Source organism: Solea solea, chromosome 20 (assembly GCF_958295425.1).
Source record: "Solea solea chromosome 20, fSolSol10.1, whole genome shotgun sequence".
NCBI classification, from domain to species: Eukaryota; Metazoa; Chordata; class Actinopteri; order Pleuronectiformes; family Soleidae; genus Solea; species Solea solea.
This window is the reverse complement of record NC_081153.1, coordinates 18035752-18050517: the sequence shown is the minus strand read 5'-3', so window position 1 is coordinate 18050517 and position 14766 is coordinate 18035752. Positions and strand designations below refer to the sequence as shown.

At 40.7% G+C, this 14766-nt stretch overlaps 1 protein-coding gene across 1 annotated transcript in view; it reads right to left on the bottom strand.

Moving 5' to 3' along the window:
- Positions 1 to 14766, bottom strand: part of csmd3b (CUB and Sushi multiple domains 3b) — a 333314-nt gene that overhangs the window by 42526 nt on the left and 276022 nt on the right. Inside the window, exons 31-45 of the mRNA XM_058618912.1 lie at positions 14028 to 14146; positions 13859 to 13934; positions 13650 to 13766; positions 9712 to 9825; positions 9544 to 9639; positions 8887 to 9090; positions 8344 to 8468; positions 7836 to 7932; positions 5765 to 5869; positions 5532 to 5650; positions 4920 to 4989; positions 4250 to 4366; positions 3287 to 3496; positions 1413 to 1601; positions 114 to 291 (exon numbers count right to left, since the gene is read on the bottom strand). Of these exons, the coding sequence (XP_058474895.1) occupies positions 114 to 291; positions 1413 to 1601; positions 3287 to 3496; positions 4250 to 4366; positions 4920 to 4989; positions 5532 to 5650; positions 5765 to 5869; positions 7836 to 7932; positions 8344 to 8468; positions 8887 to 9090; positions 9544 to 9639; positions 9712 to 9825; positions 13650 to 13766; positions 13859 to 13934; positions 14028 to 14146 (1936 nt within the window). The remainder of the gene's footprint in view (positions 1 to 113; positions 292 to 1412; positions 1602 to 3286; positions 3497 to 4249; positions 4367 to 4919; positions 4990 to 5531; positions 5651 to 5764; positions 5870 to 7835; positions 7933 to 8343; positions 8469 to 8886; positions 9091 to 9543; positions 9640 to 9711; positions 9826 to 13649; positions 13767 to 13858; positions 13935 to 14027; positions 14147 to 14766) is intronic.

Here is a 14766-nt window from a genome sequence, read left to right as displayed (position 1 = left end):
AGTCAAATAAAGATGAATCTTGTTTAGTGAACTAAAGCTTGTCTGAGTGGCACATGATGACATCCACAGAGTAAAGAAACAAGAGGGAAAAACAAACAAATAATAACACCTACCAGACAGTGATGTAGTCATATATAGGCTCAGTGCTCAGGACAGTAAAGTTGATATAAATCCCATGTCCAGGAGGAACTCTCACACTCCACACACAGTCCTGGAAGTTGGGGTATTCCTCGGGGTGACCGGGAGAGTAAATGGTTCCATTTAATGAAGTAATGTTACCACCACAGAGAGCTGTGAGATAGAACGTTAACAGAATTACTTTTAATAAATTACCAGCAAATTAGTATTACCATTGTGAAGCTTCAGTAATTGTCTGGATGACTGAGAAAGGACATGATTATCAGTCATGTAATAACACCTTAACTCCTTTAATAAATTGTCATTACAGTTTTATTGCACTTCTGCAGCGCGAGTATTCCTTGGGAGTGTCTGTGTTGCTCATCGGTGATACAATCTCACCACTGCTGAGAGCAATAAAAACCAAATAGAGTTTACAGTTTTTTAAAGCGAGGCTCCTTGAATAAGTATTAACATTTTACAATCTAGCCTTAAAATTAAAAAAAGACAATAATAGTGTGAATGAATGTGCAGTTACTGGCCATTACATTAGACTAATATCATTTCAGGATACAATTTCCCCGCCGCACACTTTGCTGGAGCTGTATGACGCGCAGCAACGTGTCTGCCACCTTTGTAATTACCTCCAGATTTATTTTATACATCTTTTTATGGTAATGCAGTTTCTCCCGATTCCATCGAGTGAAAAACAGTTTCATTTTATTTTATTCAATGGAGTTTCTTTTTAATTTACAACAATCAAATCTAAGTAATTAACCTTCAGGAGAAACACTCAGGAGTCTGCTGTGCTTACTTTGACAATAGTGGTAAGAAGAAGAAAAAAAGAAGTAAAGCGGAAACAATTTCCCCTTGGGGATGAATAAAGTATTTCTATTCTATTCTATTCTATTCTATTCTATTATATTATATTCTACAAAACTAGGAGAATTATAATTTAAAAATGTGAAGATACAATGATATGATACGTCACTACTAAAACCGACAACCTTACAATTACATGTTATTAAAAGCATATACAAGGTGTAATTTAGGATGAAGCAAGAAGATAAATACACGGTACGTAGTGCATATATATATATATATATATATATATATATATATATATATATATATATATGTATATATATATACTACACATAAATGTATATTTTATGAAGATGAGACCTTGTTACATGACCTTGCTACAAGATAGCAGTGTTTTTTTGGGGCTGTAAAAATAAGAAACATCTGAGATCAAGGAAACTGACACAAGTGACACTGACAATCTGACTTGCCTTCACATCGCGGCAGCGCGTGGTTCCAGTTCCTGCTGATTCCGTGTAAACACGTGAGCGACGCCTCTCCGATCAGAGAATAACCGGGCAGACACTCAAACGACACCGTCATCCCGACGCTGAAATCGGTGCCGATTACGATCCCGTTACGAAACGGCCGAGGGTCTGGGCAACTCTGGAGCTGATAGGCTGAGGGAGAGAAGATAACACACTCAGAAATTAGTTAGGCTACAACGGAAACAACACAGGAATAGTTTGTAAATGACCAAGAGCAGCAAATAGATGTGTGCAATTTGTCATGTCATTGTGCTCTGCTGCTTTTCTGCTATAGGTCTGCAAAAATGCAGAAACATAATGTTTTTTTTCACTGAAATCAAAGCTAAATGTACATACATTTAAAATTCAGTGGCCACCAGTCCAAAATATAGTTTTAATCTGCAAATGGACAACACTGCAAACTCATTTAAATGTTCCTTCTATTAAAAGCAATTCATCAGGGCTAATTTTCAAAAGACTCGTGTGTAATTCCTCAGTAAAGTGTCCTGAGGAGCACTGCGACCTCAGAAAACAAATAAACCACAACACGTGCAAATTAAGAACATCATTTCACCGATATTAAAAAGACACAATCTGACGTAGACGTTCTCTATCTCCTTCCTGCGCGTTAAGTGTACATGTACAGTATGTTTTCTTGCTCTCCGATGCATTAGAGTGTGTTGAGCTGGACTGAAAACTGCAGATGAAAATGTTAAATTACCCTGAAATGTGAAACGCTGAGGAGACGGAAAATCATCGATTCCTCTTCTTCTAGATATTGCATATTACACAAAACATGCTGCCACGTAAACACGGAGTCACACCGACTTCGCAGCCAAAGCAGTAAGTGTTGGGAGTTTGTATGACTTATTGACAAAAATAGTGACTATAATAAAAAATATTGATATTTCTGCTGTTGTGGAGCATGTTTAAAACTGTGATGCTCTCATGAGATCATGGACGTAGTAGCCTTGCGGTTTGAAGAAGCAGTTAGCCACTGAAGGGGCCACTCCACGAGTTTACAAAAAAACACTCCATTTGACAAAATCTCCTGGAAAATGAGTCTATTTCCCACTTGATTTATAATGTGAGTAAACATCTCCCTGAGTTCAAGGTCTAAATTGCTATTTTCTTTAGCTCTGCTTCAACAGAATATGATGTCAACTTTATAAATGATGTCCCCATTTAGAGGAAAGTAGAAGGTAAGGCCCATCTCAAGGCTTCAGAGTTCCTTTTGCAAGCACAACACTATGTTCATTTCTTATATATGTGAAATAAAGGGTATCATTCATGAGCCACTGTCATTGTCACGTCTATATATATATATATATATATATATACACACACATATATGTATATATATATATGTATATATGTATATATATATATAGATAGACGTGACAATGACATATTTATGTATATATATATATGTATATATATACATATATATATACATATATATATATATGTATGTATGTAACAAATGGCGAACAGGAGATTTTAAATAAAAAAAGACTGCTCAAAAACCTTGTTCTTGTTTCACATAATAAATATCAAACTCATGTCGTCCCTGAAGTTTGTTGGACCTGCATGTGTCCTGTAATTTCTGACAGTGCATTATAAATAAAGTGTTATTTTTGTCTAAAGACGTGAGGTGATTTTGATGTGCGCCGCTGCTGGGAATCTCAGTGGCAGAAATGTAACGACAATAGTAAGGTTAGCTTTTTTTTTTTTCCCCGTTATGTAAGAACGACTGTCAGATGTCAGCGCTTGTTTTCTTTGCTTAGAAAATCAGAGTGAAAACAAGACGTTGCCGAGGAACTTGTAACAACACGTACCTTGATAAGTGATGTGAAAGCCCGGTTTGTTCTGCGAGTAGTCACTGTGGAAGAAAAAGCTGGTCTGGTGGGTGGTGCTGAACAGAGGTTTGGGGATGGTCGGACCACTGAAGCGGTCAATGACTGAGCCGGTTTCCAGCGTTCCACTGCGGATCTCTAAGTAATCATGGATCGCTTCAGTGGAGAAGTTCAAGAATTGAAGATGGATGCCTGAGGAGGGACACACAGTTTGTGACACCGTGAGCAGCAAAGCCTGACTGACACAGAGGCCAGTAATAAAAACAAATGTGCTAAAGCTCGGGAAGGGAACATACTTCTCATGTTTTTGTGCAATAAATCCATAATAACATTTTCAGCGTATAAGGTGCAGAGCCAGACTTCTGTAAGACTTTAAGACTTAGTTATAGCTTTGAGGAAATATGGCCCATGATGGGAGAGTCTGACAGTTCAGAGAGAGAGAGCTGCGTGAAAACATGCCTTTTAGCGGAAAGGTTGCTATGCAACGGCAATAGATGCCATACACTGCAAGGCAAGCTACAGGATGACAAAAGAGTCAAATAAGATGTGTGTCAATATTGGCTGAACATTTCAGGGATGGAGAGATCGCCTGTATGCCAGCGGTCCTCAATCCGGTCATTTCCCAAAATAAAACATCGTTCAGAATCAGATAATAAATAAAACGGAAATAATATAAGTTATGTATTATTTCTGTTCCCCGTACCAACTGACCCACACACGGCTCAGGGGTTGGGGACCGCTGGTGTATGCAGCATGCACATCTGTCCAGGTTTGTATGTTGGGAGGGGCTTCAAGCTAGCCTGCCTACTGCAGCTTTAACTAAAATAGCAGCTTCACTTATAAACAATATGGATCAATAAATATGTGTAAAAACAACTTTAAAAGAGAAAACAGAAAGAACAATACACGTTTCATGCTCAAGTCTAAGTTGACAGTGTTTCTTACCAAAGCCGACAGGTAAGTTGACTGTCCATGTGCAGTCTAATCCACTGGGATAGTTGCCGGGGTAACCAGGACTCAGAATAACTCCACTTACATCCGTCATCGACCCACCACAATGGGCTGGAGTCACACAAACAAAAGAAAAAGAGAACAAGAAGGTGGTTCAGTGTTGAAAGCAACATGTCAACAGTTCTGACCTCACTGAGCACGGCAGACAAGCCGCTCCTCCTCCTAAGATATCGCTGCTGACTGTTCACTTGAATCTCTTCGACCAGACATTGTGCACAGTCTTAAAGACGACATTAATATTCTGAATCTTTAATAAACATCCTCGTTGAATAAATTAGCATTGTGCAAGTAGATAATATGTCCAGGGCTTGTTTGCCTGTGTGCATGCTGAGGCTTTGGCACCGTGTGTGTGTGTGTTTATGGCAGAGGCTGTCTTAACTTTGCTTCACTTTAAAAAGCCTAATTATATTCCGCGCGGAATACTAAGTAATCAGCTCATCACAGAAGAGTAAATTGATCAAACAGCTCATTTTCCACAGAGTCAGAGAAGGCAATAGAGAGGGTGCTTGGATCCTTTCTGCAGCAATGACAATTTGCATGAATCTCACTATATTCAGGCCAATTCCTTCATGTGTGTGTACGTAGACTGCACGAGAATACCTACCAAGACACAGTGGCACTGGGTAGTTCCATCTTCTCACTGGCCCGGGCATGCAGGTGATGTGTGCATTGCCCTAGAAAGGAAAAAACAACCACAGCGCATCATCACAGTAGGGAAGTCACCACAGATGAGCGCGCGTCGTTTGCTCCCGCCGTAACTGCCTCACAATAAACGCCGGCTTTGCACTAACTGCGTGAACTGTGGCACACTTCAGCGCCGCGGAGCCTTAATTAGAGCTGCGTAGAGTACAGTGCACAGAAGCCCGGGCAGATCACAACAGAGACATCCATTATTCAGCAGTTGTACAAACTACATCAGAGTGATATGTTTAGTTAGAGCTGGGGAAACCATCTAAGAATGGGGTTTCCCTCTGATTCACAGATTAAATAGTACTACATTTGTGCAGCTAGGGGATAAAAAATAAATAAATAAAAAAACAAAAATTAATGGCAGCACATCACAGAAGCTGAGCAGCCTTTAATAATGCTGCATACATATCTGGCAGTCGCTTTGCATTAAACAACTGCTGCAGGAAATTGCTCTTAATCCCTACACGGCTGTTACGAACGTGTCCTGAAGGACACACAGTGAATACACTATACGCTGAGTTTGTACCTGAAGAGAGTATCCTTGTTCACAAGAAAACTGCACCACATCTCCGACCATAAATCTGTCCCCTTGTCTAATTCCATAGTTTGGAGTCTGGGGCTCTGGGCATGATTCCAGACCAATTGCTGATTAAAAAAGAAAAAAAAAGAAATAAGAAAGTTAGAGGAATGTTATTCATTATTACTTATGTACTCCACAGGAGACACAGATAATGCAAGGCTTAACGATAAATATGTCACCTGTGAATTCCAGGTGAAAACCTGCAGCTGAGACACTGATATCAGAGTTGAAGCTGAGATAGAGGTTGTTAGATGTGCTGTTCAGGAGAGGGGGGATGGTGGTGCCTGGAAGCAGAAGAAATAAAAGAGGCAGAGAGAGAGAGAGCGAGACAGAGAGGGGAGGGGGGGGAGAAAAGCAATAGAGGACAATGATCAACTTTTTTCCATTATGTGACAGCAAATGAAACATCAAAGGCTCCCAAACATACATTTTGACTTCTTCCTGCTTTGTTTTTGAACACTTCTCAGAGGGAGGAGAAGGGAACACATTTATATTTGAGACATCTGTTGGGTTTGAGAGCACTTTTCAAATGTTGCCTTGACCTACTTAGTGTGGTGAGGGAAAGTGCAAAGTAAAACTGCAGCACTGCACCACACTGAAGCAAAGCTGGCACAGAGCAACAGGGTGATTTTGTCGGGGCCCCTCCCACTGCTGTGTACTTAAGCATTAAGGAATATTAACCCACTCAATCGCCGTATCATTTACAAATGGATATCTTGGCTTCCTGTGAGACGCGGCAGTGATAACAATAACATCTGAAATGACCTTGTCACAGTTTTCTTCCAGATTCAAGCAAACATGAGCAAATACAGCAAAATACTTTGGATTTACATGGATTTTTTTTTTTTGCATATCAGAGTTGCACGAACATCCCTCTGAAAGAGCAGTGAATTAGACCGATGAATATGATCGGCTGCCTGTTGTAAAGGGAATTAATTAGCAGCTCCTGAACAGTCTGCGGCCGCCTGCTGCTTCTGTTCACATCCCAGAAGAAATCTCATTCATTATCATGACAGAACATTCAAAAGAAAAGGAAAATCCTTAATAATCAATGAGAAAAGACGATTAACACTTAACAGCATGTATCTATAACGGTTCATTTTGGACGTATGACAGCATTCATTAAGAGTTGTAACCCTAACCCAGCGATTTTTATTTGATTTTATTTTTAAACAGAGCAGGACGACTATCGTGGATTTCTCACTGCTCCCTCTTTAACATAATCTCTTATGTGGTCCGACATAGAGACGTCAAACCCCTCCAGAGATTATTCAACACAACCAGCAGATAACCGAGTGACTTTGCCCCTCTTAAGGCAGTATTAGCATCCCCCCAGAAGATGCTGACTCCTCATTTGGACAGCTGCTTCAATTAATCGAGTGACTGAATCCAGAGGAATGGTTTCGCCAAGGCTGAGCACATTTTTTTTGGTGGAAGAGAAGTTGGTGGTGTTTGCAGAGGATCGGTCAGTGCAGGCTTATGTGTGATACTCAGTCGTAAATGAGGAGAATAATGTAACTGCAGATGATATTATAGTTACTGTATATATTATAGTCAGTTTTGAGGCAACCTTGTGATTTTGTGATGCTACTGTGCTTTATTATAGCAATAAATCAACTCTTGCAATTATGTTTTATGCCTCTTCTATTATTCTTTTATTGTTTATAATCAGCCTTAAATATCAAACATGCCCTGATTACCAAATCTAGAAAATATGCTCTGTATATGAATGCTATTTTATAAAAAAAAATAAAAAAGGCTGTGCAGTAATTTTTGGGAACACATTTGAATAATTAAAAAAAAAAAAGAAGAAGAAGAAGAAGTTATTACTGTGTTTAACAGACCATGATATAGGTTGCTAAGGAACTATCTGTCCCGAGAAGATAATCAGAGTGTATGAGAATCAATTATTTATGCAACAGAAATTTCTCATATGCCTTTAAGGATATCGCAGATAAACAAGCAGGTGTCAGTGGGTGTGCACCTCTGCCCCCGCTGAGAGACTCAGAATGGAGCCAATGTTGCTCTGACTGAGCTCTCAGCAGGGGGCGACACACGGGCAACAACTTGTATGTTTCACATGATGACAAACGTGAATGTTTTCCCGACGTTATTTCCACTATGATTTGTATCATTTACTCTATTCCTGGGTGAAAGAAACAGCTTGTGCATGTTTTTATTTTTGTTTTGCTAAGATTGTCCTCATGCAATGTTTTGAACAATTAAAAAAGGAGAAGAAAAACTGTTTACCAGAATAGCTGCCAAGTCTTGGCGCATGGTTGTCAGCGCCATCGTAAAAATCCAAGGAGTCCCAGTTATGCTCCGTGGCAAAACTCACGACTTGTATCTGGAGAATGCGACAAAAAAACAAAACAACAATCCAGACATTTAGCGTAAAAATTGCCATAAACAGTCAATGAAACTGCAAAGCAGGATCAGAAGTCACATGATTAATGTGATGTACTGCACATGTAAGGAAAGTTAAACGTTCCAAGGTGATTGTAATATAACAAACTGCATTCAGAATCTGCAGCATCTTTGTCTTTGTCTGTGAGAGCAGTTTAGCTCGCATGCAATCAGGCATTATCTCTCCTGATTACATCCTTTCCAGTTATCTCTGTATGCTCCCTCTCCCACAAAGCATCCATCCATTCATTACTCTCATCATAACATCTTATCTTTCCTGACATCCTGCCTGCTCAGCTCTTAAGTCAATGATACACAGGTCAGCCAGGAAGCAGCGTGTGACAGGTGCTACCTGTATTCCAGCCCCTTCCGGAACGGAGACTTTCCACACACAGTTCTGGTTGTTGTCATACGGCTCTGGATAGCCGGGTGACAGGATTGTCCCGCGACGAGAGGTCATCGCACCCCCACAGGGAACTGGGAGACACAAGTGCGTTGACAGACAGAGCAGAAGAGAGCAGGAAACAGACGTTGAAACAGAAGTGTGTGCAAGTCACAAGAAAAAAAGGACATGGGCTAAAGAGGGGACAACTCCAGTTTATAAAAGGTAAGGTTCACCAAAAAATATTCATGGTTAAAGGCCAGAAAACAAGTGCACTTTGTGGAAATGATGCAGAAATGTGTCAATGATTATACAGAGGGAAAGAAAATGAGCTTGTTAACCCACATCTTGTGTGACCACAGATGCCGATCAGAGCCAGAGCTGATAAAACCACATGGATTTCAGAGTCACTTTCACTCTCACACTGAGAGTGAAAGGGTTTTTCACCCCTGGGAATTGGGTATTGGTTAATCACGCATCTCATGATGTTACTCCTCTGTTCTTTTCATTTACCTATACATGTTGGCAGGGTGTCATTCCACTGCGCCAGGTTGTCTGGGACACTCTCGCACCGGATGGCAGTGGAGCCGTGCAGGACGTAACCAGGGTTGCACTCAAACTGCACCATGGAGCCCACGGCAAAATCATTGCCGATGCGTTTCCCAAAGCGGGGCTCAGGGACTGAACTGCATTGGGTGGAGCTGGTCCTGGGTACAGCTGAACATAAAGGAAAGATGTGAAGTGTTGATATTAAAGCTTTTGTTTGCCAGGATGCCATTTTATTTCTTACTGTTTGATGAAGTGGCATTTTATAAACAATGACTTCATTCCAAAGCCCAAGAAAACTTAAGGGAATTTACCTTTTTTCCATTTCAGCTTTTATAACATCCTTAATTATTGATCTTCCCCATTGCTTCAAATTTAATGTGTATTAACAACCCCCGACACACAAAACCCTGCTGCTATTAAGTGAAGTGGAGTTTTGTATGAAACCTTAAACATGAAGAATAGAAGGCAGTTCTATAAAACCATCAGAGTGCAAAAAGCCTACTTATGGGACTGAAAGTAGCTGACTTTAATAGTACAAGTTATAGTGATTCAGCAAAAAAGAAAAATGTATATATATATAATTATGATAATTAAAAAATGACTTGGACTTTTTTTTCTGACCTTGGTAGACAAAGTGGAATCCCTTTGCAGTTTCTGGTCCGACTGTGGTGAACTTTATCGTGATCTGGTTTCCTGAGCTCAAAGGGAGAGACTCACCTAGACAGAGAGAGACAGAGTCAGAGAGTCCCATCCATCCATCCATCTCTGCATCCATCCATCCATCCTTACCAGAGTGGGACCCAGAGAGTGAAGACAGTAGTGTGTTTTGCTGAGTGGGTCCATCATAAATCTCCACGACATCATTCAGAGACGTCTGGAACAAAACAAACTGACCAAACAGGACTGGAAACAGAAATGAGACGGGGGGTGTGGGGTGGTGGGGGGGAGAGAAAAAACAAAACAGAGATGATTTAACTTCACTCGAATGGCGGCACATTATTATTCCATGCTACTCTCTCCTGCACCTGACCTTCCAATGATAAAATTAACCTGCGATAGCAAATTTAAATTTTATTAAGCCGCGGTGTCAACTTCTATTCGAAGGGAAACATCGGCGTTGAATTAGACACCAGGACACGTAATAGTCCACATTCTACCTGATTTTCATAATGCGCCTGTCCACTTCATCCCCACAAGGTTTGACTGCGGCGCAGCAGTGTTCTCAGTTTGTGTTAGGATGATTTTCTGTATTCACGAGTGTGTTTCAGGCAGGACGAGGCAGGTGAGGACGTCAGAAAGTCATGTAACGTAGCATGTCAAACCCTCGTCACAAGCACAACTACAGCTGCGGGGACATTGATTATATTGTTTACAGTGGTTTTTAATCAATCTGCAAGAAGAGGAAAAAAACAAACACACACACACTGCACCATCAATTACACACGCGATTGCACATACAGTTGGTTTTCTTAGTGGAAGGTAAACAAAGAAAGGATTGCTGGAGTGACCAGGTATTAAACCCAAGTCATCCGCTCCAGAGCAGGAGAGTCTTTGGACACATTATGCATCATTTTATTATGCAGCAGCTGAGAGACCCACTGGTCACCTGAGACATGGGATTTCCTTATAGTATGACAATTCCCTCTTTTTTATAAGATCAAGAGATAAAACTGTGCAAGGAAAAAGGGTTTATGTAACATTTCACAAATTATAATTTGTGTTTTAGCATAAAAAGTCATTTATTTCAACCTCGGCGAAGCTCATTTACTCGACTATGCACACACACACACACACACACACACACACCACAACCTTTACATCTGTCCCTCCTTTTCTATTCTCGTTGGTCTCAAAGGCTGAAACGGTGTCAAGAATTCAATCTGCACATTGCCAAGGATATTATGCTGATAGAAGGTCACCGAGCGCTTTGTACAAGGATGTTTCGTTCTGTGGAATTCTTTTAAAGCATGAGACACATTTTGCACAAAAGACACCCTGTTTGTTTGTTTTCTGGGCAACGTCGTCGAATGTGAAAATAACATGAAATAAAGAAAAAGAAAATGGTTTTTCCCTTTGACTGACAGTGAACCTCCCCTGCAGGTGTTAACAAGAATCTGACTAAGAAGCAAATTATTGAGGAGGAATCTGACCTTTTCAGTGCTTGTCATGGTCATAACGGGGGATGGGAAAAGTGTCAGGGAGTTGATTGCACAGGAAGTACGGTAACACTTCTACTGTGATTCAGGTTTGCTGGACATGTGGAGCAGGTGAAAGAGTTCACACTGCATGTTTCAGACAGGAAGTCACATTTGCACCCTGACTAAAAGTCACGGGCATTAACACGTGGTAACTCTAACACACGTTAGAGTTACCACAGTGGATTTTTACCTCCATCACAGCGCGATGTAAATATGTTTGTATAAAAAGCACACAAGCACCTCCACATACACACATATAATGAGATGAACACCTGGCTCGTTGCTAGTGAAAGCCCTCTGTACTCACATATAGTCACATACACCCCAAAAAAGGTCTGGTCACTTTATTATTAACCCTTAAAGCCCTGGTTTATAGACCCACTGCAGGTGTGCATGGACAGCACATGTGCAGACTGAATCTCCGCCTTCTTTGGTAGAAATCCTATTCCCGGCGTGCCGACTTGTAGCGCCGCCCAGCGGTGTAGTCAGATACTACAGGTCCCTGACGCGCGACTATACCAGGGTCCACTAGGGTCGCACAGTTCAGTGCTCATGGCATGTGCATTGAAGTATACCAGAGCCTTTAGTGCTCACGGATCTGTGCCGCAGGTGGACCCATGGTAAACTGCAGTGGGAATAATACACAACTCCTTATATGGACATCCTGGGTGTGTGTGTGTTTATAGGTCACATATTCAGGCTTTAAAAAAATGCTTCTTATGTGTTGTTGAGTCAAATTATGATTCCTTTTGTGTTGCATTTTTAGTAGTGATACAAAGTAGCAGTAAATGTGCAGAAGTCACAAAATAGAGTGAAGTGAACTTCGAACTCTGACAGATTTTTCAAATTTCACAAAATCAATCTGATTTCAAACATTTTGAGTACTTTTTTCTCAGGTGCGTTTATATAGTTTTATAAGATTGTCTAGGTTGCACTGGGAAAAAAGGATATAAGACACTCAATATTGCACATTCTAGTAGCCTCTGTATATAGTGTATGTTTAAACATAGTAATGAAATAAAAAGCAGCCACAATGCTCCGTGTTCTCAGGGTTAAATCAACCGCAGGGCATTAGCACATCCTGATAGAAAATGAAGAAAACCTGGACATCAATCACTGTGGCGCTGTCACACAGTGGAGCAGCCATGCCTCCTGATGAGCTGCTGAGTGGGTGTCATTAGGCAACAGGTGTGGCGTCGCCACAGGGACAGAAGTCGAGGAGTTTGCGTGAATGATGAAACGTCCTCAAGTGTTTCACCTGCATCCACAAAACCTGCTACCTTTAAAATGGTGCAAGATCATATAAAACACAGGCATGCAAATGTTTATGAGGATGACAGTTGTTTAAAAAAAATAAATAAATAAAAATAAAATACAAGCATGTTGTAAGGCGCTGCAACTTAACAAAGCAATCTGTCTCTTTCTGTGTGTCTTCACGATACAATACAGACCAACCAAATGTTAGCTCCACTGAGTCAAACTGTCTTCACGGAGCTGACACTCCAAACGCTGCGCCGCAAATATAACGAGACAGCAACTGTCAACAGCCTCAGGGATGGCTGCTCTTTATTCATAATACTACAGGCTATAATTAAATATTATATCCACCAATTAATGACTGTTTGTAATAGTCCAGACCCAGTGAGCGTACTAATAATTAGAAGCTTGCATGTCCACCGATCCATCTTCAGTACAACGGAGCAACATCCAGCTACTCTCAGTGATGTGAGACATGAAAAACAGCAGATAAAGGCTCAAATGTAATGTTTCTAAGGAAATGAAAGAACGTGAATGTTGATTTTTAACTTTATACTGATTTTATTTGCAGTGACAATGATGATAATGACTTGAATTCTTTCTCATTTTAGTTTGAAGGACAAAGTTGTGTTGGGCGTCAGCAAACATGGTTGCCGTGGTAAAATACAGCAAAATGCATCATAGAATCTCTGTCCGTTGACCTTCATAAAAACTGCTCATCCAAAAAACTTAACAGTTGATGCTGCACTTTCTGCCTCTTTCAGTTATCGAAAAAATAAAAATACATATGAGATGATAGGTGAATGAACTAATGTTCCTCTTCCTCCTCAGTTGACTCCAGATTTACAACATCTCCCTAGTTAACGTGAAGAATCCTTAAATAGTCATGTCTTCATAATGTAGCACTTATATCTGGATCACTGACCACCGATCAAGCACAGCAAGATGAAATGAAAAATGATGAAACTCTGACCTGGATTACAATAAAATGCCAGCCAATGATCATGTGTAATATCTGCAGCGATCTCCATATGCAAGTCCACATTCTATAACGCCACACTGATTTCAACGCTTCTATTGCGTTTAGTCAGATTCGTCCTGTCTTCTGTACTCAGGACAAATGTGTACAGTTGTAATCAAGGGCATTTTGCTTGACAGAAAAAAGGTAAATCAAATGATTTGGGTCAAAAGTATAGGTTATCCATTTAAAATTCAGAATTAATAACTTGCAAAATGCTGTGCGAGAAATACTCAGTGTGTCCGTGAACATACCAAACTCTCTGGGCACCGATATAGAGTAGATGCAGGTCTGACTCGAGGTGTAGTTTCTGGGGAAATTGGGAGATAACACAGTTCCCTCTGATCCCGTAGAGCGACTTCCACAGGGCGCTAAAGAGAGAGATAACACACAAAGACACACAATCACACTCACTTCATACAGTATGTGCATTGTATTGCATTTGCATTTTAGTGAGTGTTACCTTGGCAACTAGGCAATGCCCTGTTCCATCCAGGTCTGCCATCGTCCCCCATACTACAGGTTAAAGTAGAATAGCCCTAAAAAAAAAAAAAAGGTAAAAAATAAAATCTGTTATCAACCATTCAACCAACCAAACAACCAGCCAACCAACTATTCATCCACTCATGTACCTGCAAAACATATCCGGCCTCACAGTAGAAGGTAACAGTGGAGCCCAGTTTATAGTCAGATCCCAGCCTGGTTCCGTTCAGAACCACACCTGGGTCAAAACAGGATTCCCTCAGCTTGGCTGGACGGAGACAAAGAGAGCATGTGAGTAAGTGAGAGAGAAAGAGGGGAGAGAGGGTGAGGCAAAGAAAAAGCGACAGGCGCACTGTCGCGCACATGAATAATCAAATCTAAATCAAAGTTAAATTAATAATAACTAAGTCCTGAGCCATAATCAAATGAGGCAGGAACTGTGTTGGCCTTTTTAGCAGTCTTCTTGACTTAGCTGCATTTTGCCAAAGATGGAGCAAGAACAATAACTTCATCCCCCGGCGTTTGTGTGGTACACTAACCTTGTAAATGATGGCTTTGGGCCCCCTCCCAAAAGATTAACAGCCACTCTGGATCAATTTAATATTTAATTCCTGAGTCCACATGAAGCCACTGTTGATTCTTTTGTGCGAGTGAATGAAAGTGACCTCGGTGACAGACGACTTCAGCAGACACTAATTCAGCTGGGATTTTTGTGTGTTTTTTTCGTTTCAAAAAAAATCTACATAATGCACTTTGTCATGACTGGGAAAGTAACCGACCGCAAACACGTGTGTGTGTGTGTGTGTGTATTGAGTTTCTTTTTTCGGGTAAATTGAGAAAATGAAAGAGTTCTCAACACATTCCTGACGTGTCCTGCTTTAATGAGAG